This window comes from Aquarana catesbeiana, linkage group LG02, assembly GCF_042186555.1.
Source record: "Aquarana catesbeiana isolate 2022-GZ linkage group LG02, ASM4218655v1, whole genome shotgun sequence".
NCBI lineage: Eukaryota > Metazoa > Chordata > Amphibia > Anura > Ranidae > Aquarana > Aquarana catesbeiana.
Window position 1 is genome coordinate 323,507,151 of NC_133325.1, and position 27,525 is coordinate 323,534,675.

The following is a 27,525-nucleotide window of genomic DNA, read 5'->3' on the forward strand; positions in this document are numbered from 1 at the left end:
AGTACATGTAAAACCAATCACTAAGCCTTTTATATAAGCTTTACCATGTAAAGTAAATTCAAAAGTAAGAATCCATATTTTTTCAAATTGATAACTTTCATTTAGTACCTGGTAAAGGTCCTTGTTCAGGTCCTTCCTGATATACTAAAAACTCTACCAAAGTTGTATAAAACATTTTTTATTGATACATATAAAAAAGATCAATCACACATGTGATGATCTATAAAAACAGAGCAAGAGCAAATGACAAACTCATTGCAAACATACAAAAAAGCATACAGTAAGTGTAATGTTACTCTCCATTGTCCGAGAACAATCTTCGGTGCCTGATGCATTTCACATTCAAGCTCTTGTCAGGGGTACTTATATAGGAGAATCTAGGTTCAAATACAGTATTTGTCAGCATGGAATGAATGGTGCAATGCTCAAATGTGCAATTGTTCAAGCAAAGATCAAAAAACTTCACTGCAGCAGATGGTGTCATTGGAGGTCTCTAATGCTGCCCCCAAGCCCAACCAGAATGCACCACGGAGGTCCCCACAGTAAATGGTCACAGACAGAGAGGTCATAGATAGGTAACAGGAACAACTTCAAAGAGGAGGGGTATCACACTGTAGGCCTAACAAGGCCCTTCGTGGTCCTTAGATGAACAACCTCATGGATACACAGCCTTCCAATCTCACCCTGTATTAGGTTTTCCTGTCCACATGCCGTACTCCACCAGCACTGCCACAAAGGATTTTGTTACATACATTTGCAATTACATGTTGAAGCCACACTGCCATGTCAAGGCACCTCTGTAGAGCATGGTCTCTAACTCAAAGCTATATCCCCAACTATAGGGCATATATAAGCAGGGCACAAACTAAGAACAGGCTGACCAGGATGCAATCCATCCTCTTAGCTTCTGTTATTTTTTTTGTATTTGGTACAGACACACATTATGCCGCTTACACACGACCGGTTTTGCCGTCGGAATAAACTCCCAAGGTTTCTCCGACGGAACTCCGATGGAATTCCATTCAAGCGGTCTTGCCTACACACGGTCAAACCAAAGTCAGACCAAAGTCCGACCGTCAAGAACGCGGTGACGTACAACACTTACGACGGGACTAGAAAAAGGAAGTTCAATAGCCAGTAACCAATAGCTTCTGTCTCGTAATTGCTTCAAAGCATGCGTCGTTTTTGGTCCGTCAGAAGAGCATACAAACGAGCGGTTTTCCCAATAGAGACAAGGAAAATGGGGCGCCTCTGAGTATGTATCAATAAACATTTAGTATAAAAAATAATATCCACACACATGGAAGATAGCATATCTGCATTCAGGCATGTCTCTGGATGAGAGGAGAGGAGAGGGACTGCAAGCTTCAGCATGTCCACAAACGGCTGGCGAATCCACATAAGATGATGTGAGGTGGTGGGGCACAGCGGTTCTTCTCCTTGGCACACAGAACTGAGATGTGATGGTATGTAGAAGCATCCAGGCATGTGTGGGTTCCAGTGGAGGGAGAAGAAGGACGCCGGGTCCTGTCACAAGCAGTGCCGTGATGTTGTCAGTCTCCTCTGGTAGCACGGCCGTAGGGAGGGAAAACATGGCGCGGAGCTGTGACGTCACCAATGTGCGACGCATTTTCGAGTATAGAGGCTATGGATGGTCAGCATAGCAGCACTCCTTTGTCAAGCATGGGGTGTGTGGGGCTAGGCAAAATCTTATAGTCTCAACAGGGGGAGGGGCCAGATAATTGCACACTAAGTTTAACACATTATAGGCACAAAGGGGCTGGAGGATAATCAGCATATCAGGAAACAATGAAATAAATATGGCAAAGATATATTTGATGGAAAAAAAATGCATGAGAAATAAATAAACATTTAAATAAGTAAGATGCAGATTAATAAAATAAATTAAAATAGGGAAATAATTAACATTTATAATAAATATCACTATCCAATGAATACATAGACCACCAGATAAAATATAAAAAAATAAAAAAAAAAGTAAGAAAGAAAGAAAGAAAGAAAGAAAGAAAGAAAGAAAGAAAGAAAGAAAGAAAGAAAGAAAGAAAGAAAGAAATAATAATAAAGGGCATGGGGTATAAATATGTACAGTTTTCCCGATAGGAATTGGTTCCATCGCAAATATTTAGAACATGTTCCATAAAAAAGTCTGATGAGGCATATACACAATCGGAATAGACGATGAAAAGCTTCCGTCAGACTTTTTCTGTCTGACATTCCGCTCGTGTGCACGCAGCTTTAGAAGTCTTCAGCTACCTTGCAAAGGCGATATCTGAGGTCAGTTGTGTTGGTGGTTTAAGGAGAAAAGGGCTGCTTCCAGGTCAGTCTGCTCTTAGTTTGTATATGTCCCATAGTTTTGGCATGAGGACCAAACTTTACAGAAGTGCCTTGGTGCTGCAATGTGGCTTCAAAATGTACTGTATTTGCAAATGTATGCAACAAAAGCCTCTGTTTTTAGACAGTTTATTTAGGTCTTTTTTGCTGGCTAGCTTAAAAGTGTGTTTTCATGGCTTTGTATTTTGTCCTGCCTATGTGCACCTTTCTCCTTTTTGCTAGTTTCAGACTGATTTGAGCAGCTGTCACTGTTGGGCTTTTTGTATTTTTTTGACCTTTCCAATGATGCCACATCATCTGACACACCAAGGCTAAAAAGGTAATATTTATTTGTAAAACACACCCAATAACTCAGTAAACAAAATGGCAGTAACAGTGAACAGTAACAGATATTGATTTTGTATAATACCATAAATAACTGGAGGACTAAATGTCCCTGCTGCTGAACCCTAAAACCAGGGAGGTTCTAACTAAGGGATGGTGCTAAAGGTTAATTCGTCTCTCCAAACCCTTCCCACTGGCCAGTGTATTGGTAATGATTGGGGCCTAAAGAGGAGCACTCAGATTTGAGTAAATCCCACAATACCGGGTGAAAGTACCCAAACTGTATCCGAAAGGTAGATGTCACTGTCCCTTTAAAAGTGGGTAAAAAGTTGTGGCTAGCAGTTTCTCACCATCAAAATATCTGTGATTACACTTCCTTCCCCTCTCTGGCTGCAACTCAGGACTCGCATTGATGATTTCCCGTGAACTGGTAATGTCAGTGGTGACTCAGGACCTGGGAATGACAGTCTCTCACAGGACCAGTGATGTCAGCAGCAACTCAGGACCTGACAATGACAATCTTTCACAGCTGTGACCTCTGTTTAGACATGGCGCAGAGTCTCTCTCTATCTCTAACACAGCAGCCCACTTAGAAGGTCACCTCTCACTGTTCTCTTTGCGACTGCTCCAACCCCTGGGCTTTTTCCTATCTCCCTTTTCCTGTAGTCACTCCCCAGTTTCCTGGGACATGCAGTACTGTCCCATCCTTGGCTTACTAGGAAGATGTCTACTGGGAACTATATTTCCCATAGTTCCAGGTGGTTCCCAGAAGTCCTCTTTCCTCCCAAGCTTTACAGCAGCCAATCACAGGCTAAAAACAAAAATAAAAACCAACACACCAGTGAAGCCACTGATTCAGATGGTAATACTAGCCAAATGACAGCTACCCAAGCTGTCATCAGCTGTCATCAGCTATTAAAGGGAAAGGGCAGGGATAGTGGTGACACCATTGACTAAATACGGGCATGGCCATGTCACTGCTAACCCTCCCTCCTTGTTTAAAAGGGCTCCATGTGATGTCAGTGGTTCCGAGGGATGCCATGGGTACAACCCATGACAGTGCAAAGCTGCCATATATAGAAGTGGTAGTAATACTGCTTCTATATACAATGCACGGCTCCCGCCAAACAGGGAGCTAAAAGGGGTAACATTTGAAGAGAAAATGGCCCTTTTCAATGTTTATTCATATGATTTGGTTATCAGAACTATTACATCAAAGAGCTAGGAATCCTGCAGTCCATATTGTTTTAATTGTGCTGGGAAATAATACAGACAATATAAGCAATATAGGCAAACAGAATCTGTACCATTCCAGAGGATTTTGAAAGTTGGATAAAGATCCCGGATACGTGGCTTGTGAAAAATGGTATACAATTACTTTATACAAGATACTGCCTATAAATTTACAAATTTAAACAGAAAGATATTTTTAGTATATATACAGTATTTAAATAATTTCATTTTCTTTTGTTATTATAGTATTTTTTGCTTACTTTATAACGATGTCTTGTTCCTTACGGTATTGGAAATTTATTTATATACCTAATATTTATAAATAGATATGTCTGGGTATTGCTGTAGGATATGAACAGTGAGAAATGAGAATATTCATAGCTGTTCTAAAGTGTACATTATTGCAATAATTTGTGAGCTATATTGATTTTAATTTAGATGATCACCCTCAAGCTTCTTTTAGCCTGAGGAGCATCCAGCAAGATCGAAACATCTCTGTACCAATTGCAAAAGATGTACCTCTTGGATTCACCAAGCGGGAGCATCTGCATGTATGATTGTTTATTTGTGATAGTTTTTTTTTTTTCTCATTACATAATTGTTTATTGTGTAATATCAAAGATAGTGCCTGTATAACCTTTTGTTTGTATTGCTATTACAATACTGGTGTTATAAAATTAAAATGCATGCTCTGACTTTAGGTTGGGTTCACACTGCTGGGATGTCAGACGTCGCAAGTGATTCACACCGCACTGCTGAATTCGCATTGCATTCGGACCAAAATCGTGCAGGACCCTTTTTTTGGTCCGCACCAGAAACGGATCGCATGGGTGTGAACATGACATGATATTGACAGTTCGCACTGTGATATACGAACCGAAGTGGGGGTGTCATTAACTTTCTATTGACAACCGAAGCTGGGCGCATAGGGCAGTGTGAACTGCCTGGGAGTGACATGCGATGTGGTAACCCATACTGGATTTGCACAGGTTCTCGCATCACAGCAGTGTGAACCGGCCCTTAGACTTTCTTTAACTACTTGCTGCAATATATATAAAACCTTGGCAGCAAGCAGTTTTACTAGGATAATGGCTGCATTCGCTTTACAGCTGCCCAACCACTATTGCAGTGCTCAGAAAGGGGATATCCCTCCCGCTGCCTGTTGCCTGCCTCCATTCCTAGACTCTCCCGTTTCAACTTGATACTTTTAAATAAAATTTAAAAAATAGTAAAAAATCAAAAGCACCAAAGCTGCCCCCACCCCCATTTGCACGCACGTAGGTCCATCATGCATATGTAAACGGTGATTGTACAACACATGTAAGGTTTCGCCATAAACATTGAGTGAGAGCAATTATTCTAGTGCCATAGCTCACGTTTACCTCTAAACTGGTAACCTGTAATGGCTTTTAAAGCGTTACCTATGCACAATTTTAGGTATTGAAGTTTGTCGCCATTTCCCAGAAATACGCATCTTAAATATTGACATGTTTGGTATTTATTTACTCGATGCAACATCATCTTTTACCAAAAAAAAAAAAAAAAAAGGGGTATTATAATGTGTTTGTGTGCACTAAAATTCAGGTAAGTGTATTTTTTTCTGAAACTTTGCTTTTGATAACCGACTGCTTTCAGTAAATATAGTGTTTGGGGTTGCCCAGGCCAATTTTCAGCCGGCCGTCTCATCCTTAACCACTTCAATACAGGGCATTTTCACCCCCTTCCTGCCCAGGCCAATTTTCAGCTTTCAGCACTGTAACATTTTGAATGACAATTGCGCAGTCATGGAACACTGTACCCAAATGAAATTTTTCATCATTTTTTTTCTCCACAAATAGAGCTTTCTTTTGGTGGTATTTGATCACCTCTGCTGTTTTTATTTTTTGCGCTATAAACAAAAAAAGAGCGACAAGATTGAAAAAAAAACACAATATTTTTTACTTATGGCTATAATAAATATTCCAATTTTTTTTTTTTCCTCAGTTTAGGCCGATATGCATTTTTCTACATATTTTTGATTAAAACAATCTCAATAAGCGTATATTGATTGGTTTGCGCAAAAGTTATAGAGCCTACAAAATAGGTTATTTATTTATGGAGATTTTTATTATTTTTTTTTTTTTACTAGTAATGGCGGTGATGTGCGATTTGACATTGTGGCGGACAGATCGGACACTTTTGATAATTTTTTGGGATCATTGACAGTTATACAGTGATCAGTGCTATAAACATGAACTGATTACTGTATAAATGTCACTGACAGGGAAGGAGTTAACACTAGGGGGCGATCAAGGGGTTAAATGTGTTACCTAGGGAGTGATTCTAACTGTGGGGGGATGGGACTGACTAAGGGAGGAGACCGGAACACACACAGATCCACGTTCCCGCTCTGTCACGAGCGATTGCGAGTGCCCGGCGGACATTGCGGGCAACAGGCACGCGTATCGGCTTCTCTGTGATGCGGCCAGCACGCGCCCCCTATACCACTGGGAAGCCGAGGACGTAATATAACGCCCGACCAGGATGGGAGATCCCATCTGCGGATGTCATATAACAATGGGTGGGATGTGAAGTGGTTAACATCATCATTTGTCAGTGGGGACAATGGATTGGTTGTGGCCATCCCAAATATCAAAGCCTGCCACCCCCCCTTCTTCTCCTCCCAAGGCGACTGACACTGGGATGCTCAAGCCAGAGGCTCCTGAGTTTGTGCCTCAAAGTCCACCTTCTGAAGGGATGGAAGACCCTCAATCTTCCTTACTGACAGCAGACCCCAAAGACTTCCCATCCTTCATTGAAGAGGAAGCTGAGGCTGATATGCAGGAAGAAGGAAAAGCTGTGGATGAAGCAGAGACCAGTGTGCCTGTAACTCTAGAGCCTAAAGAACAGAGAGAGTGAAGAGCTATTCACCCACCTAAGAGACTGACCTATGATACTCTGGGTGAAAGCTCAGAGGAAGCTGTTTTCACTTCAAAAAGGAGTCTTGAGGCGCCTGGTTCTTCCACCACACATTTAGTGGAGGACAACCCCAACTCACCCCCTGGCACATCTAGCTGGGCTATACCAATTCAGGTGGCCTGTAAGCAGGACAACCTCCCCCCTATACTAATTGGTGGGAGATTCCTCTGCCAGGTTCTTATGCAAAGGCAAACTGCTTGTTTTCCTGTTTAAACTAACTTGCTTTTCCCTCCGTGTGTATATACAAAGCATGTAACAGGTCACAGACTCTTTACCTCCTTTGGGGGACCAAAGGTTCTTTGGTGGGGGGAGTGTGTAGTGGGTATTGCAGCCAAAGACTTACATTATCACAGATGAGCTGCATGTACATTAACACAGATGACTGCATGTACACAGGTTTTCCAGCCTGAAAGAATGGAGAGTGGCTGTCATGTCTGCATGGGCTTTTTCACCCCCCTCCTTCTTCCTGTTTTCACTGACCAAGTTTACTGTAATGTGAGCTGACACACACAGAGCTGTGATTCAGTAGCCTCTCTTGTGCCCCTATTGACAGGAAGAAGAAAGCCAATTAAAGGCATGGTTACAGCAGCCAATGGCATAAACTGTACTGAACTGCAGGAAGAGCTGCAATGGATTCTGGGACATGCAGTTCCCTCACAAAATGGCCCCATGGACTCATATACAGGGAGAAACTACAAATCCCAGAGGGGTTTGCAAAACAAAGGGCTGGCTAAAGACTCCATTTTGTGTTCTGAGGAGATTTTCAGTTGATGAAGCAGTGAGAGAGACACAGATGTGATCTGAGGGGCTGCTGTTACCCACAGAGGGGATCCATCCAGCCACAGTTCAAGAGGTTGGTATGTTGATCCTGCCACAGCTCCAGAGGTCGGTTTGCTGATCCTGCCACAGTTCCAGGAGTCAGACGGTGATGGACATCCCACCTGAGAGGGATCCCAGCTATATCCCTAGGTGTTCCTGAGGGCGTGGGCCGATCCGGTTACAAGGTGGCCAGTCGGGCCTTTCGGGGAACTGGTCACTTGATCCTTTGTTCGCAGGATGGGTGAGCGGGCGTTTGCCCATCTTTAAAGACACAGTAGTCAAACAGAATTGCCTCACCAGTGCCCGCATTTGTAGGAATACTTGTACCCAGCTGAACAGTCACTACATTCTACTTTGCCTATCAGGATACTGCTAGTATCCCACATCCCACTTTGCCTATCAGGATACTTTCAAGTACCCCTTTGTTTATCCTGCTCAACAGGACACCAAGTGCACCAATGACAGGTTAGCCAAAGATCCTGTTTATATCCCTTGTGAGGACCCTTTCTGTTACTCCTTCAGTATCAATAATTTAGTAATTCCAGTGACTACCTTTAGAAGGGAACTCTCACATTAATTATTAAAGTGATAAATTGCATTTATGGCCTATTGCCTCACATTTAACTGCACGGGTCTGTGATTTCAGGATTCAAGGGAAACAGACTGACCGTTGTTAAATCAGGTCAGTTCCCCTTTATGCCTGAGTGCATAGGCCACTCTAGACCTATTCAAGTTGTTTGACTGTGTTATTTTGAAGTCTGCATTTTGGGTTTGATTAACACTATTAAAGACCACAGTTTGCCATTCTTGACTATTGAGTTACCAGATCACTGTTTGTTTGATTGTGGAAAGTCTCCCAGTAAACAAACATCCTGTTCACTACATTTGTGTCTTTTTTACTGTGTTTTCAAGTACACTGTTTGTTAGGTGTGCCAGAGGGGCTGAGATAGTTCTTTGGGGTTGAGAGGCAGAGTAACGGACTGAACAAACTTGAGCAGCTCCTTCGGGGTATCGCTACATCTGTTTAGGCTTTCTGGCCATAAGCATAGAAACTATGTATAACAGGGCCTGAGGAGTACCGAGACAGAATACGCAAACAGTGATACAAATATGTATGATTTCTTCTCTATCCCAACATGAGCCACAGATACAAGTTTATTTTAGGCCTTGCATGCTCCTTTTGTATCCATTACCATAACCTGCCTGGTTATCCTGTCTTGGTACTGTACAAACCCTATTTATCAGAAGCAGGCTTTCCAAAACTTGGAAAGTTTTGTGGAAGTCAAATTTACCAAACAAAATGTTAGGTACACATTGTAATAAATAGCACTGTAAATTTAAGCTATATCTATGTTTTAAATCAGAGGTTCTGGATGCATAGTTGGATACATGTCTATAATCAAATAATTTGCATGACCCTGCTTTCTATCTTAAATAGAATGAAAAAAAAAACCTGCAAGTGATGGCCTTTAAATACCATCTGTTTTAGTAAAGCAACACATTTATTAAAAACTTCAAAACATACTTTTTTTAACGAATTGGTATGAATAAAATATAATGCATACTAGGTAGACACAAAATATGGTAGTAGAATAATAATAACTGTTCTGAATTAATAAAGCACACATTTTTACTGTGTTAGCATATTTAAATAATATGAGCTGCCCTATGCCACAGGGCAGTTCTGGATTACAATTTAATTTCACATGCTATACATGAAAGCATGATTGGAAACCTATCAGAGACACCTGATAGACAATGCATAAATGTGTACATTTCAGAGCAGAACAGCCAAGAAATTGATATTTCCTTCCTTCAGCATACAGCTTATCATGCTCTTGCTCTCATTTAATAGATTTATTTTTCTGTGTGTAATTTTCTTAATTGCAGCAAAATATCAGTTTTTCAGTTGGTATTGCATTTTGTGGTTTATCTCATCCCCTGGTTTGCTTTTAGACGCAATGTACTATACATAAAATGATACAAAAAGCCTTAATATAAGAAATTTAAAATTAAACATATTACATTACATTATATATTATATATGTTCATAGATTAAAGTACATGAACTGGTACATAAATCAAGTACATGGGGCTCCCCTGGCAAGGAACCCTACCCATGTTGATGTGGCCTGGTATGGTTCATAAAGGGGGCTGCTGGCTCCCTGCCCCACCTTTCCAGTCAGGTTGCATGCACACAACAGGGTCTGGTATGGATTTGGGGGGACCCCATGCTTTATTATTCCAGGAGAATAATCCAGATGATTTTCAGAATTATCTCCGGATGACAGGCCCCTGCTTTCCCCAACTCACCAACCCCCTATATTAAGAAGCAGGACACATGCATGAGGCTTTAATTTTATTTTTTGGTTAAATAATGATTTGATTTTGTATATTTTCTATATTTTTGGATGCATAGAATGCACTTTTTGGTTAAGTTCTATTGGAAGATAGCAAGTCTAATTTTATTTGTTTTCTTTTTTTAATGCACAATAAAAAAATTGTGGACAATAATACTTGGCCATGTGTTTTACTTCAAATGACAGTTTGGGAGTAGGCAGAGCCTGGATGCTGAAGATACACAGAGCTGACTGAGGGCTATCTTCTAAAGATCTAGTCGGTATCACAGGTCTCGCATGAATGTTGAAAGGAGGAAACCAACTTTCCCTGGACATTTGTGAGTACAGACAGTAAGAGAGATCCTAGAGACGTTTGAGCTGCTTCCACCTCTCTTGTTCTAGAGAGTCAGCTGTGTGCTTTTTTAAAGGGGACACCGGATGATGTCCTGAAGAGCTTAGTCTATCTAGCTCTTTGTGAAGAGACTCTGCCCTTAGTGCTCTAAAGAAAGAACTCTTCTTTTAACTGCTTCTACTACAAGCCAAGTCCACAGGTTGCCATTGCAAGAACTTCTGCGTCAGCTTTTCAGAAAGGAGTTTTTTTGTCCTCAACCTGTCCTACTTTTGGAGTGTCCCACTCAATTCCCTCCATCCTATCACAGTTACTGCAAAAATAAAATATAACACAAAGAACACCCCTAGACTGTTTTTTGAGGCAGAGAGTGACTGTGATTGTGTGCTTGACTGCAGAGCAATCTACTGGGGCAATTTCCAGTGGCTCCTTTCGGGGTAGTGTTAGATTTTTTTGCAGATAGAGTCATACAGTTGGGATGTTTTTTTTTCTGCCATCTAAATCTTATTGAGGAAATTTCGCTTTACTTCCTGTCCTATAGGCACATGAAAAAGTGTGAGGAAATCGCACCAAAGTGAGTGAAATCCTCTTGTAGTTGTCACCGCAGCAACTGGTGAAAGATTTCCCCTCATTTTCCAGTAAGAACTTAAAAATTTAAATATTCCTTAACTTCCCGGTAACAACTCTTACTAGAACAAACAGAGAGGGTTAATCCCCCAGTAGAGACAGAGACAGCAACAAAAACAAAAATGACAGTTTTGATAACCTTTTCTTACTCCAAACAAAATTGAAAAAAATGAAAAACAGTTTGGCTTTATATACATTTAGTTACATTTCTTATTACATTTCTCTCTGCTTTGAATTTGTATAAATAAAAGGTTGATCTGAAAACATTTACAACCAGACATTTTATTGTCGCCAAGCGCCTGCACCTGTAATGTATATGCTATGGTGGGAAGGCTTTGCAGAGTTATACATCTAACTAAGCAAGGGGTGTGTAAGACTGCTGTAAACAAAATGCTGTTCTCATAGAGAGCATCTGTCTTTATCTACAGCCTGCTGCTTGAGAAAATGTTACATTGGCAGTAGGACTAAGTCATATGATCGGGTCCCAGCAGCTGCTTCAGTGTAGAGAAGGGAGAGCCGACAATGTCTGCCCCATATTAGACCTATGGGTGACCTCATTGGCCAGGCTCTGAGGCTGTTGTTGGTGATCTCTCCTCTTCACCAAAGCTGGCCGCAGGAGAGATCATGTGACCAGAAAAGAGAACACTTAGAATAGGTAAGTATAGACATCTTTCCTTTACAGGGTAGTTAGAATAGGCTTAGAATGGGGTGGGAGCAGGTTTAGGTATAGTTAGGATTTTACTAGAATGCTACTTTGACATGTATTATTTGCTGCACCCTAAGTTTAGGTAACTACCTTTGAGCAAGCTTTAACTGGGCTTTAAAGGGTCAGTCCACACAAAACAAAGTTGTTGCTATAGTTGGGCCCTGGTGGGCTGAGTCAACCATTGGCTTGTTATATGTCTTCTATACCCCAACAACAAGATCTCCCTTCCATAAATATTCTGAGTCTGGGAAGATTTGAGTGTTCTTGCCCATTGCTTGAGCCAGAACCTTGCACTACATTCTCTATAATAAATATAAAAAAGTATAAAGTATAAAAAATCCAAGCCTTCCCATAAAGGTCAAAATATATGTAGATCCAGGCACTCAGGCACAAATATCTCATCAATAGATCCCCAAGATATATACAGAAGTGGGCAGTTTAACTATCTAGCACCTGTTAAAAAAAAATAACAAAATGAAAGATCAATTTTGGGTGGACGGACCCTAAGAAAAAATAAAATATGATACATTCAAGAACTTAATGTGGTATGTAAAAAAATTTTACATATCAAATGTTTATCAAATTTTCTATAAATACTTTTCAACAATATGTATAACTACTTTTTTTACTTGTGTGTTTTAGATTGGGGTCTATAAAATCTGAATGAAAGATGACAAGGTGAAAATAATCAGCCAAGCTAACTGAACCTTACTGCTTCATGCTACCTCAGACATCTGCTTTACTATCTGCAATGATGTCTGACATGAAATCAAACTGGACCACAAATCTCAGCTTTGAATCCTCTTTAAACCTGGACAATGATGCTTCCCAATCGCAACAAGCTGTAATGTCTAGAACAGGACACACGGTGGTGGCCATCTTTCTTGGATTTATTCTTGTCTTTGGGTTTCTGAACAACTTCATTGTCTTGGTTCTGTTCTGCAAATTCAAAACACTGAGAACACCTGTCAATATGATGCTGCTAAATATCAGTGTCAGTGACATGCTGGTGTGTGTGTCTGGTACAACACTGAGTTTTACATCCAGCATTCAAGGTGAATGGATTGGTGGAGATTATGGTTGCCAGTGGTATGGATTTGTCAATTCTTGTTTTGGTAAGTAAATCTTTTTTTTTACACAAATGTGTTATATTCCAAAAATACTACTTTACATGACATTTTTGCAAAAATCACTTGGTCATGCTAGAGTCCAGATTTTTATTCTGTTTGTCTTAATCTGATGTTGAGTTGTCTTATGGCAGAGGAGCACTGGATTTGACTAGAGCTGGGACCAATATTTAGATCAATTCCATTGTGCTGTAATGAGGATATTATTAGGGTCTTGGAGTATGATTATTATCATATTGACAGTTAGAACATTGCTTTAATGCTGGCTTTATACCAACTGATGCTGACTAGTGATGCATCCACTCTCAAAGCATAATCATATTCTGTAGTATTAAGGCTTTATGTATACATATGCTAATTGTTTTCATGGGCAATTTAATATTGTGTAGGAGTGTTGCAGCATACTGGTATCCACTTTAATTGTTTGGCACCCCAGCATGCATACATGGATTAATGTACTTGCCTCACTACATTACAATACATCCAATGAAGAATACAAGCATTGCATGAGGCCAGTACATTTTTGATCTATGTAAGTGTATTGAGGGTCCAATACAAATGAATGGTTAATGTGCATCAATGTGCCAAGAAACACACAAAAAGGCATGCTTAGGTGTAAATAGGTCCTTAAAAATAATACTTAGATATGACAAAGCTGCCACTGCAGTTGAAAACATTTCATAAAGAAGTTTAATTAAATGTCAAACATGGCACACAGAATACATTCACATGACAGTAAAACTGATCATTTTGCTTTATATACAGTAAGGGAGAATTGTGCTAAGTTTAGATGCTCTTAAATTAATGAAGTTAAACTATTGAGAAAAAAAACAACTAAAATGACCTATATGCTACTGTCAGTCAAAAGTGGTAAGGCAGCAATATATGTTGTGAACCAAAGCCCCCACTTTAAGATAGTCTAAATAACCAGTTATTCTACTTTTCAGTTTAGTCTTTATTTTCTTTAGCAGGGTAACAGTGCAATCACTGTAGCGTTGTCACACTGTGCTACTGCTATAGCTGTCTCTGGAGTTATGATGGATGTAAACCTTCACATATACCCAATGAAGTGAAAGACCCCAGATGATACGAAGGGATGAAACAAATCTCTTTACATAAGTTTTACATGTATATCTGCTGTCTTCAGCTTTATATTTCCTTTAGAAAGTGCACATAGTGTTACAGATTTTTTTCTTCATGTTCAGCACAGAGTGTGCATACAGCCAAGAGACAGCAGATTGGAGGAAAGGCACTCCCCCACTCCACATTGGCAAACGAAGGAAGGAATGTGCAGAGCTCTGCCGGGAAAAGGCAAGCTGTCTGCTAATCTATTTATAACAACCTCCCACCACACAAATTTTAGGCTGCTTTTATCTCCTGTGTCGGAGAACTTGTCAGAAGTTATCAGGCTGATAACAGAGCTGCGGAGCAGGAGAAAGCCATGGGACTGCATTAGAGAGAGATAAGAAAACACTATAGATATACTGTATGTGCCCTGCTCAAATTTCATGAGTCTGGTTTACATCCACTTTAATATTTGTATGGTAAAGTAAGTTTTCAGGAGGACAATCAGCCTAGGTTCACACTGAATGTGAGTTTGAAATTGTGGGAGTTCAGCTGAACTCGCACGATCTCCAACTGGAATTTCAGTCCGACTTCGGGGGGCGATTTGAGAGACATCTGTGCCGGTTCTTGCACAGATGTCTATTGACATTGTCTCCAAAGTCACCAAAAGAAGTGCAGAAAGTACTTTTGGGAATCGGAGCAGCACGGCAAAGTCGGTGTCGCACCGATTTGGACGGTGGCGTTGCCGGCAATAGGCTTCAATTTGGCACGTGATTTGACATGTCAAACCACATGTCAAATCAGCCCGGTGTAAACGAGGGCTTAGAGGAAGCTGCAGGTACTACCCAAATGTTGTAAGACATCTAGAGCCACAGCTTCAGGTGTTTACATGAATACTCTGGTCACATAAGCATATTGTTGTATGCTATGGGGTAGACATGTGCATTCGTTTTCGTCCGAATGCATTTTCGTCCGAATTTCAGGTATTTTCGTTATTGTTTTAACAAACGATAACGAAAGTGCAGAGTCCGAAAAACGAAAGATCCGACATAAACAAATGCTTTATTTTCGTTTTCGTTGCTACAACAGTTCGATATAGATAGGAGATTCGACATGATGATGACAATAACAGTCTGTGTCCATCAAACCTGTGGTCGAATGTGCCTAAGCTTAGCTCTATTAGTCCAAGATTATTCTACATAGAGAGAAAAGATTCGACATAGAGAGAAAAGATTTGACGTAGGGGAGAAAAGATTCGACGTAGGGGAGAAAAGATTCGACGTAGGGGAGGAAAGATTCGACGTAGGGGAGAAAAGATTCGACGTAGGGGAGAAAAGATAAATAAAAATAATGATGATGATGAATGTTATTGGCTGATTGTAACCAAAGAGGAGGAGCAGTAAAATAGCTAGAACTAAGTACACACGTACTTTGGCTTATGGTGTCTGTTGAAAGTTCTAAGAAGATTCGACGGAGCAAGTAAACTATACGGCGTTGTACAGTTTAGCTGCTCCGTCGAATCTTCTTTGCACATTCCACAGACACCATAAGCCTTCAATGACAGATTCGACCTTAATTTGGATTTTCGGACGAATGCAATTTTTAACGAAAAACTAGATAAATAAAAACTAATTTCGGGAGTAACTAAATACATTTATTTTTCGGACGAAAACGAAATTCTGAAACGAAATATTTCAGTGTGCACATGTCTACTATGGGGATGGATGAGGAGAGAGGACCAGGTATGCAACTCCAAGAATCAACTTTATTTAGGAGAATTAAAGTCATTGAAAGAGGTTGCTCCCCAAGATGGGATGAATGAGGTTTTAGGTTTTCCCACAGACATCAGGCGATGATCATTTCATATCTACACCTAGTTTTGGAAAGAGATTCCAGATTTTATGAAAAAGTTAAAGTTTTTAATCCTGCATTTTCCAAAATGACTGTAGAATTCATTAGTGAAATAGAAAGTTATTTTATTCTTTCATTTTTCTTTGACTGCCACTGTACAAACCACCAGCTATGAAATATTTTTCCAATTTTTTAACACTATATTCTTTGAACTTTTGACAAATCTGTATGCAACTTTCTCTGTTTGATGCTAACAATCAAACTAAACTTTATTTTAATTTTTTTAGCTAACCCTAATTGGCTTTTGCCATTTCTTTTCAATAGTTATATATGTGTTACTTTTTCGGTGTGCAATTATTTTAATTGGACTTGTTCTTATTTCAACAGCAGCATGTAAGGAAAGTCACTCTACAAATACCGCCTGTTGCACAGCTGCACAGCACTGTTGGTGTATTCCTTAATTTGTTCACTTGGGCCTTATCAATTGCAAATTACACATTTGAACATTTTACCTGCTGTTTAAAACTGCAGTTACCTCCTACACTTTAACTTTAGTATTTGATTTTCTGTTATGTTAAATGTAGATAAGGCTAGTTGCCTCTCTGCCTCTCTTTGATTTTATTCTTCTGCATTAACAAGTGAATAACAATTTTATAAAAGTGTTTTTCTCTCTTGTTTAACATAGCTTTATTGTATTGATCATCACATCATTGGCGGCCGCTCATGCAGGTCGCAGGGGCATCGCCTCCTAATCCAAGCGCCCAGCCCCTAATCTACATGCAGGGTGCCAGACGCATGGATTCCAATGGGTTTGGCTTCAAAAAGGGTGGGCTCCAGGTGCAGAGCACTGCGCCCGGAGCCCACCCAGTTGTGTGACAAAATGACATTATGTTTATGAAATAATGTTCGCTAATGTCTTCCTGTTTCTCCTCCCAGCCAATCCGTATCAAGAAATGTATCATTCTGATATCTATCTGATCTGATCAATATGTATAATAAATACATACAATATGTATAGATTGGTGTGTATTAATAAACAGATTGATAGTATTATTAAATGTATAATATACAGTATATTGATTTTATGGAAAAACTGGTTGCCAACTTAATAAAAAACAGTATCAAGCATACAGCTGCAGTAGTGAATTTTTTTCCTTGTCAAAAGAAGTTTATTGAGTATACAATATTATAAAGATACATAAAGTAAGTTTACAAGGATCTATAAAGTAAGCTCATTGTTTTACAGTAGGGATTATATAGGTAAATATCATGAAATTTCAAATATTAAACATTGGGTTCACGTAAACCTAAATTAAAGATATATAACATTTCCTTAGTTACTTTTGTAGGTATTTAAATGATTTATACCTACTATATATATTGTTTACAGGTAGAGTGTATATAGGTCAAATAAATTCTGATAATGAGCTTTAATCGTAAGGTGGAGAAAAGGAAAGAGAAAGAAGAAAAAGGGTAGAAAGGCAGAGGTCTGGTCCACAAGGTTGTCCCGCTCGTCAGTTTATTATTCTTTTTAGTTCTCTTTGAAGCCTTAGAATGTGTGTCTCTGTAAGTCATTTAATCTGTTACCATGGCAACAGGACAGAGTCAATGAAATTTGACAGGAACTGTTGTTTTATCCAAGGATGCCAAAGTTTTTCAAATTTTGGAATTTGATTTTGATCGATGGCTACCATCTTAGCATGGGACATTGTATTATTCATTCTGTGAATTGTTTCTGCTAGTACCAACGTAGGAGATTTCCATGCTTTGGCCACTGTTTGTTTTGCAGCTGTTATTAGTTGGATCATAAGTTTGAATTGAGAGAGTGTTAACCATTCCGGTTTTAGATTAAGTAAAGTTATATATGGATCTGGTTGTATTATTTTTTTAAATATTTTAGATGCAATCACGAAGACTTCCTTCCAGAAGGTTTGGATTACTGGGCATGTCCACCATATGTGTAAATGTGTGCCTATTTCTGGGCATCCTCGAAAACAAAGAGCTGAGGTATTAGGTGAATATTTTGCCACTCTAGCGGGTACAAGGTACCAGCGAGTTAGGACTTTATAATTTGTCTCCAGTGCTAAGATGTTGGGTGAGGATGACTTAGATGTGAGCCATATGTTAGACCAGTCCGTGTCTTCTAAAGTTCGTCCCAGGTCCTCCTCCCACCTCTGAACGTAAGAGGGTCTATTAAGATTTACTACTCCATATAATTGATTATAAAGTGATGAAATTGTACCTTTAGCAAATGGATCTTTTGTACAGATTGATTCAAAAATGGATAATTGGGATAATGGTGTATCCCCCTTTAGGAATGGTGTATAGAAAATTTTTATTTGGAGATATCTAAATATCTCAGAGTTTGGTAGATCATATTTTTCTCTAAGCGATGGGAATGAAAGGAAGATTTAGATGCTATGAAGTCATTTAGTGTCTTAATGCCTGATGTTGTCCAAGCTTTAAAAGAATTTGGGTAGATCCATGCCGGATAAAAGGCCGGATTTCTGATAAAAGAAAGGAGAGGATTGTGTGGAGATTGTAACTGATATTTGGTTTTTAGTTTATCCCAGAGAGATAAGAAGTGTTTAGTTATGGGATTATGAATTTTAAAGCGGTCTTTAGGATCAAGCCATAACAAGTTTGATATTAATAGAGGGTCATTTTCTGAAGCCTCTATAAATACCCATAATGGGATTTCCTGTTTTGCATGGTATTTGGACAGACTGGCCAAATGTGCTGCTCTGTAGTAGTTAGTAAAATTAGGGTATCCCAGGCCTCCTTTATTTTTGGGAAGATGTAGTGTGTGTATAGGTATACGTGGTTTAGAAGAGCCCCATATAAATGAAGTTGCTCTTTTTTGTACTATTCTCAAAAAATAGGAAGGAATTGGAATAGGGAGGACTCTGAATAGATAAAGCAATTTGGGTAGAATAGTCATTTTGATTGCATTAATCTTCCCTATCCAGGATAAAGGAAGTTGTGACCATTGTTTTATTAGATTTGTGATCTGTCTTAATACAGGAGGATAATTGGTTGAGAATAAGTCAGAATGAGATGCTGTTAAATGAATTCCAAGATATGGGATTGATTTTTCTGCCCATGTGAATGGGAGTGCAGCCCTAGCCGGGATCAATTCCATGTTTGTTAGTGAAATATTAAGCACTAGGCATTTCTTAGGATTAATCATAAGGTCGGATAGGGCTGCAAATCCATCAAGAGCTGGTATTAAGTTAGGACCAGAGACCTGTGGTGATGATAGAAAAAGTAATATATCGTCTGCAAATATACATAATTTGTGTGTAATACCTCCTACTTCAATGCCAGTTATAGTTTGGTTTGTTCTGATGTATTGGGCCATGGGTTCGAGTATAAGGGCAAATAATAAGGGAGATAATGGGCAACCCTGTCGGGTACCTCTTTCGATATTAAAGGCATCAGATTTGTATCCAGCGTATTTTATATAGGCTTTGGGTTTATTATATAATGCTTTGATCCATGTTAAAAAGTGGGGTCCAAAACCCCATTTTTGTAATGAATATTGCATATATTGCCAGGATACTGTGTCAAATGCCCTCTTAATATCGAGAGATAGAAAACATAAAGGGATTTTCCATTTTTTAGCAATATGTGCCAATAACACTGCCCTGCGTATATTATCGCCTGCCTGTCTATTTGGCATGAAGCCTACTTGATCTCTATGTATTAATTTTCCTATAATGCTATTGAGGCGTTTTGCTATTATTTTTGCTAATAATTTAATATCAAGGTTTAACAGAGAGATAGGCCGATAATTCACACAGGAAGTATCATCAGAAAGGGGTTTTGGGATCATACAAACAATTGCCATTAGTGTTTCTTGCCGAAAAGAATGTCCTTCTAGAAGTTTGTTAAAAGTTTCAGCGAGAATGGGAGAGAGTATTTCTGAGAATGTTTTATAGTATAAAGCCGAGTAGCCGTCTGGGCCTGGTCTTTTGTTAAGTTTTAGGTCTTTTATGGCGTTAGCAACTTCATCTATAGTTATAGGCTCATCCAAACTGCTTTTTTGATTCAGAGACAACTCAGGTAAGGTTATTTTTGAGAAGAAGGATTCAGCCTCTGTAGGATTAAATTCATTGTTTGTCTTGTATAAAGTTGCGAGATGTGAGTGAAATTTATGGACTATTTTAACTGGATTACAAGTATAAACATTTTTTGATAATTTCAAACGTATTGGTTTGAAAGATTTGTTAGTTGAATTTAATGCCCGAGCCAAATATGTACCTGGTTTGTTTGTATTCATGTAGAAAAGGTGTTTGGAGCGTTTGAGGGATTTATCAACTGACTCAGTGAGAAATAGATCGTATTCCAATCTAGATTTTTCCAGATGAGATTTTGTACTCTGAGATGGATTATCTTGGAATGATATGTAGGCTGCATTAAAATTGAGTTCTATTTTTTTTGCTAGATTTTTGCGTTCCCTTTTAAATAGTGCCATTTGTCTCTGTATTGTACCACGCAAGACAGGCTTATGAGCTTCCCACAGTGTTATTGGGGAAATGTCTGTTGTATTATTAATTGATATGTATTCCTTTAAAGCTTGTTCAATGGCCATCTGATGTAGTGGGTGTTTGAGCATTATGTCCGGTAAGTACCACGTTGGGTCATGCGCTTTTGGTATGGCTGAGGCTATAGTAGTGTATACTGCATTATGGTCAGACCACGGAATCGGAATTATATCTGATGCAATAATTTCTGGTATCATTACTATTGTTAGAAAAATATGATCTATTCTGGTGAAGGTTTGATGAGGGTGCGAGAAATAAGTGAATTTCTTTTTCATTGGGTTACTTTCTCTCCACGAATCTACCAGATTGTATTTGGAAAGAAGTTGAGAAAAAGGTAATCTAGAGGTTATTTTGGATGGTGTAAAAGGTGATTTATCTAGAAATGGTAGGAGGACCTGGTTCGAATCCCCGCACATTATCACTGTTCCTATTTTGTGTGTATTAATCACTTGTAATATATGTGAGAGGAATGGTGTAGGTTGTTTGTTAGGAGCGTAGTAGGAAATCACTGTGATTGCTGTATCCATTATATAACCCATGAGTATCAGGTATCTACCTTCTGGGTCTTTAATTTCTGATGATAAGGTGAATGGTGTGGATCGGGGAAATGCAATTAGAGTACCCCTTTGTTTGGTACAGGCAGAAGCCGTGTAAATTTGTTGATAAAAAGGAGAAATATATTTTGGAGTAGAATCTTTGGTGAAGTGTGTTTCTTGGAGGCATACTATGTGAGCCTTCTTGTTATGGAAAGTACGGAAGGCTTTGGTCCTTTTTTGAGGGACATTTATTCCCTGAACATTCAGGGAAAGTATATTCAGTGGTGCCATGGCAGCAGATCAAATAGTTTTGACTTACTTTTTTCTGAAAAGATAGAAAAGAAACCAGTGAATTCTGGAGTAAAGAGTAAACAAAAAACATATGAGATTAGATGATACATTGTATAAATTATTTTTTGCAAGTAATCACAATTTACCCGTGAAAGAGAATAAATATCTCTCTCAGGGGAATAAGTGCCTTCATCACACTCCCACATAATATGGTTGGGAGAATAAGGAGGGCTAATGGGGGTACACGGATCTTCCGCTTACAGGAGAGAAGTGCTATGTCAAAAGACATCAAAATCATGATTCATTAATTGGAGTGCAGAATATAGTTTTTGTTGAAATTATTTATTCCAGGGTGGTTGTATATGGTTAGTCTTGCCCTAGGCTAAATAATTCAGTTAGAAAGGTACTGTTAATAACTTTGGTATTGATGAAGATAGTTTGAATTATTTTGGGATTTTAACCCTTTTAGAGTAAACAATTACATATTGTATTCATATGTAACTGTTTAGATATGTTAACTCATAAAATTGAGGTTGTATTGCTTCAGATTAGAATAAACAAAAACATAGTTCTAGGAACTAGTTAGGTACTAATATATTTGTTTTAAGAAAAGAAAGAAAAAGCTTCCATTACTTCTGGATTAGTGAACATATTTGTCCTAAAAAGTAATAAATCTATTGTTATTACCTGAAAATATATAACTGAACAAAAATTTCCTTATTTCACTTATATATTCTAAGGCTATATGAATCAGAAGTAATAAGAAATATAACTGGAATGTAACTTGATCCCATACAGTGTGTGACTATCAGAATGCAGTTACATTCAGTTATAAATACAGGTTTTTTATAGAGAACCATCTCTTAGTATAATAAATGAAGAGATATCAGGAATTAGGATGTCAGTCCATTGAATCTTCTTGGTCCATGGATGATGTGGCATAACGGCCTCTTTTGTGAGAATGATGATTCCCATTTTGTTCTGAAATTTTCTGGGTGCTGCCTGAAGGTGAAGATGATGCCATTCTTCTGCGTGTGGGGGTGTTGCTGCTTGTGGGTTCTGTCAGATTTAATTTTAAAAGGGTTTGTTGTAGTTCATCTGCTGATCTGCTTCTGTAAATTGTACCTTGGTAGTTAAATCTGACTGAAAAGGGGAAGCCCCATTGATACATAATGTTGTGGCGTTGCAGTTCCATTAGTTGGGGTTTCATGGATCGTCTTTTAGTAATAGTAAGTTGGGATAGGTCAGCAAAAATGTGATAATTGTGTCCTTGAAAATTAAGTTCCTTTTTTTCTCTTGCAGCAATTAGTATTTGTTCTTTCGTTCTGTAATAATGAAATTTTGTGATTATATCACGTGGGGGTCCATCTTTCTTTTTGGCTGTGAGGGCTCTGTGTACTCTGTCCAGTTCTAAACGTTCAATAGGGATATCTGGCTTTAGTTCTTGTAATAGAGCAGTAATAGTAGATTGCAGGTCTGTCACAGTTTCAGGTATTCCCCTTATGCGCAAGTTTGAACGTCTGGCTCTATTTTCGTAATCTTCAAGCTTAGTTTGAAGTATTAAATTCTCTTCTTTTAATTGTTCCAATTCTGTTATATTTTCTTGGGTTGTAATTTCAATTTCATCAATTTTTATTTCTAAGGCTGCGGTGCGGTTTCCCAGCTCTCTTATTTCTTTGGTTAGGCTGTTTGTTATTTGGTCTGAGGTTTGTTTTAAAGCCTTATGAAGCATCTTTTCAAATTGTAATAATATTACTGGGGATGCTGAGGAGGCTTGTGGAGAAGTTTGTGAGAGGATTTGTTCTGTATCTGACTCAAATGGAGAGTCTTGCTGTGACATTTTCTGTCTGTGAGAGCGCCCTGATGCTGTATATTGTGAGGTGACTGGAGCTGCTTTAGTTACAGTGAGTGCCTGTGAGCTCTTTGTGAGGTGATTTTTATTTCTGCCACGGCTTCCTCCCAGTACCATATTTCCTGCCCAAACTTTCACAGTTTGTTCCCTGGGGCAAAAAGGTTCAAATGGATACCTTTTGAGCCTGCAGGCTCCGCTTTGTCCTTCTCTTCTCTCCTCAGCGGTGTGGAGCTCTAACAATGCATGTCTGCTCCGCTAGGCTCCGCCTCCTGTAAATCGTTGTGAATTTTTTTCAACCTCCTGAATACTACTGACTGACAGACACATCCGATCTCTATGCTACACTATCCAAGAAAAAAGTTCTAGTATCTGCGAGTAGATGTAAATAAAAGGGTAGGATATACACAGGGAAGTATTTGACCAAATCTAGCCATGTAAATAGCCTATATATAGCCATGTGGCCATGTCCACTGCTTAAATATGTGTAGCGGGTATCTTGTTTTTCCCACGACCCCACCAAGCTGGCCGGAGCATTGTACACAGGCTTTCCAGCTTGAGTTAAGGAGAAAGCACCTGTCAGTGTCTGTATGGGCTTTTTCACCCCCCTTTTTCTCCCTGTTTCACTGACTGAGTTTAATGTAATATGAGCTGACACACACACAGAGCTGTTCATTCTGTAGCCTCCCTTGTGCCCCTATTAGCAGGAAGAAAAAAGCCAATTAAATGCAGAGTTACAGCAGCCAATCAGGGAGACTGTACTGAACTGCAGGAAGCAGCTGCAATGGATTCTGGGACATGCAGTTCCCTCACAAAACGCCCCCATAGACTGGTATACAGAGAGAAAGCCCTGGATGCTCTGCACAAAAAGGAGCTGAGGACTCCATTTTGTGTCCTAAGGGAAAGCCAGTCACGATGAGGCAGTCAGAGGGATCAGACCTGTAGGAGAGATGCTGTCTTTCATATGATCTCCCCGTGCAATTCAGGCCTTCACTGCAAGTAGGGACATCCAGCCTGAGAGAGGGGGATTCCAGGTGTGTATCGAGGCGCACCTGCACTGACGGTTTAGTGTTCCAGTGTGAGGTGACTAGTCGGGTCACCAAGAAAGCCTGCTGTTCTGGGATGTTCGTTTAGGCCTTGATCACAGTATTTGGTGAGAGGACATTTTGCCCATCTGCTGGGAACAAAGACACCATAGAAGGAGTATGAACACTGTATACAGACATCGTTGCGGGTAGTCATATTGCTGACACTTGTAGTGCCACAGGGATAAGGGATAAGGTTATCTATTTCTGGGACGCTGTATACAGACATCATTGTCTTCTCACCTTGCTGAGGAGGATCCTGCCTATTCCACTTGATTAGCTAGGCCAGTTGTGTTGTCTGGGCCCGCTATACAGGAGTTTAGGTGCACCTATGAAAGTGGCTAGGTGAAGACACCAAATCTTAGCTTTTCTTCAAAAGGACTGAAGCTACTAGTGCCATACGGATCCGCACACACATATTCAGGGCTCTGTATATACCTGTTGACTTGTCGTGTAGTTTAACCACTTAATAACCGGGCCATAACCGTATGACGGCTACAGCACGGCTCGATAACTCTGGGAGGGTGTACTATGACATCCTCCCAGAATCGTGCTCCCGCACACTCCCTGGGGCGAGCACACGGGGATGTCCCTGCCTGCCGGGTTCACGGAACCCAGCGAGTCACGGATCACGGTAAAGGGCCAATTAAAGCAGCCCTTTACCACGTGATTGCTCCGTCCAATGACGGAGCGATCAATGTCAACAAACCGGCATCATGTCCGGTCCCCCCCCCCCTTGCTCACACCAATCATGTGAGCAGCGGAGAGAGAAGCTGCAGTGTGAGGTTATATTCTGCAAATAAATAAAAAAATAAGTTTATTCTGATAAATATTTTTCCAACAACCACCATTTACCAATCATATATTTATATTGAGTTCCATCCGGGGAGCATGATCTGTTTGCCCTTTCAAAAGTCTCAAATTTGTTCAGCACTACAATGGTGGAGATAACACCCAATCTTTTACTAATTCAATTTAATAGATAGCAAAGCCAGTACACAAACAAAGCTCCAATGATCAATATTTCCATTGGACCCAGGTAACACTTTGAGAGGGGCGGCAAATTGACACCCAAGAGACGGGGTTGGCAACCCGCCGATCACGGTCTACCTGTTGACAGCGCGCAGGTGACAGGTAGATCGCAAACAGGTTCCTGCACCGCCGACCCCTGCCTTCTAGCTGCCGATCCTTCTTTCCCCACCCAGCCTCCAACCTCTTCAGCTGCGCCTGTCCCGCTCTCTCCCATTCTCCCTCTCTGCCTCCGCAAGCCTCCTCCACCGCTGTCATTAGTGAACAGCAGAGAGCAGGAGGCAGTTTAGCGAAGGACGGACTACAGGAGGAGGAGCTGCCAAAATTACCTTTTGAAGCTTAACCATAGGTGACTGGTTGCTAGGACACAGGGCAGTCCTAAGAAAAAAATCACCAGCTTGCTAATATGAAAAGTCAATCTGCTGGCTCCGCCCCCGGCCTCTGTCCAGAACTGTGCTGCCTTCTGCTCCCAGCTGTGAAGGTAGGACACTGCTATGGGAGGGAAGGGGGGGGGGTTTGATAAATACAGTAATTAATACAATGATACCCCTCTACAAAGCAACATATTTGTCCCGAGGATGCCCCAAAAAATATGAAAAAGTCTGGCACTTGTGGGCAAACTCAGAGTCTGGGATGATCAGCCCATGGGGGATTCCCCTGATTAAATACCTTCAATTATTACCTGGCCCTGTTGAGTGCTGAGGTCCATGCCCCAGACAAGTGAGTGGTGGTGTTGGTCCAGAGATCAAGTGATCACACTTAATCCTAATTGTTCTTGTAGTGTCCAGCTCAGGCAGAGAAGAGGGATGAGAAGTCCTACAGGAAAAGATATCTCCTACCATCATCCTACCATGTGAAACCTGGGTACCAAATATGGGGTTGTTTTGGTTCTTTAGTTATAGTTAGAAATGTTTAGTTTTGAGATACACGGTGAGTTGTATGCTGTTATGCACAAGGCTATGTGCACCAATAGGCCGAGCTATGCCCCAATGTCCCTGTTTTGTACCCTCACAGTGAAAATTTCCAATAAAAATAATTGTCAAAAAAAGAAAAAAACCTCACTCATAAATTGTGGTCAAACCAAGGTGCTTACATACTGTCCAGCTACTGTAAAATATTTGTGGCTATTGACCCTGAAATAGTACTGTCTAATGTATATTGCAGGATAAAACCTACCTCGTCTCTCCATCTTACACTGCGGTCTTACCAAGGTGCTTATATACTTTTAAGCCACTGCACAATATTTGCGGCTATTGTCTTGAAAATAATAAACTTTCATTTTTATTTCAGGATTAAACCTGCCTCGTTTCCCTCTTACATTGCGGCCTTACTAGGTTGCTCGCATACTGTTCAGTCACTATAGAATATGTGCAGCTATTGTCTGAAATAATACACTCTAAAAAAAAATCAGGATACAACTGGCCTCATCTCTCCCTCTTACATTGTAGCCTAAAGTATCTGCTTACGTACTGTCTAACCACTGTACAACATGTGTGGAAAATGTCTTTAAAAGATTATATACTCAAATATTTATTTCAGAATAACACCTGCCTCCCTCTTATAATACTACTTAAAGCGGAGTTCCACCCAAAAGTGGAACTTCCGCTCATTTGTCTCCTCTCCCCTCCAGTGCCACATTTGGCACCTTTTGGGGGAGGGGGGAGCAGATACCTGTCTTTGACGGGTATCCTATCCCCACTTCCGGGAGTCCGGGCTGCAGCAAATTACATAGTTACATAGTTACATAGTAGGTGAGGTCGAAAAAAGACACAATTCCATCAAGTCCAACCTATGTGTGTGATTATATGTCAGTATTACATTGTATACTCCCGTATGTTGCAGTCGTTCAGGTGCTTATCCAATAGTTTCTTGAAACTTTTGATGCCCCCTGCTGAGACCACCACCTGTGGTAGGGAATTCCACATCCTTGCTGCTCTTACAGTAAAGAACCCTCTACGTAGTTTAAGGTTAAACCTCTTTTCTTCTAATTTTAATGAGTGGCAAGTCTTGTTAAACTCCCTTTTGTCACAGCTCGGCTCCCCCCTCCCTCCTCCTTCCCCCACCACCAAGCCAGTAGGAGAGTGCAGGGGTGCCTCACGCATGCGCAGTAGGGACCTGGCATGAAGCCGTAATGCTACACTGCCAGGTTCACTTACCTGCAATGGCAGTGGGAGCACCCAACAGCTGATGGAAACATCAGCTGCAGTGCCGACATCGCTGGACTCCAGGACAGGTAGCTGTCCTATTATTAAAAGTCAGAAGCTGTAGTATGTATAGCTGCTGGCTTTTAATTTTTGCAGGGGTGGGCAGACCTCCTCTTTAATCAAGATGCTTATATACTGTCCCGTCACTGTACAATATGCGTGTCTGTTGTTTCTGAATCTTACACTGCAACTTTACCTGCTTACTTACTCTCCAACATTATAAAAGTCTATATA

The 27,525-nt window shown here is 40.1% G+C and overlaps 1 protein-coding gene across 1 annotated transcript in view; it reads left to right on the top strand.

Moving 5' to 3' along the window:
* LOC141127916 (pinopsin-like) overlaps positions 1-27,525 on the top strand; it is a 288,597-nt gene that overhangs the window by 83,431 nt on the left and 177,641 nt on the right. Inside the window, exon 2 of the mRNA XM_073614796.1 lies at positions 12,350-12,822. Coding sequence (XP_073470897.1) covers positions 12,426-12,822 — 397 coding nt within the window. The 5' untranslated portion in view covers positions 12,350-12,425. The remainder of the gene's footprint in view (positions 1-12,349; positions 12,823-27,525) is intronic.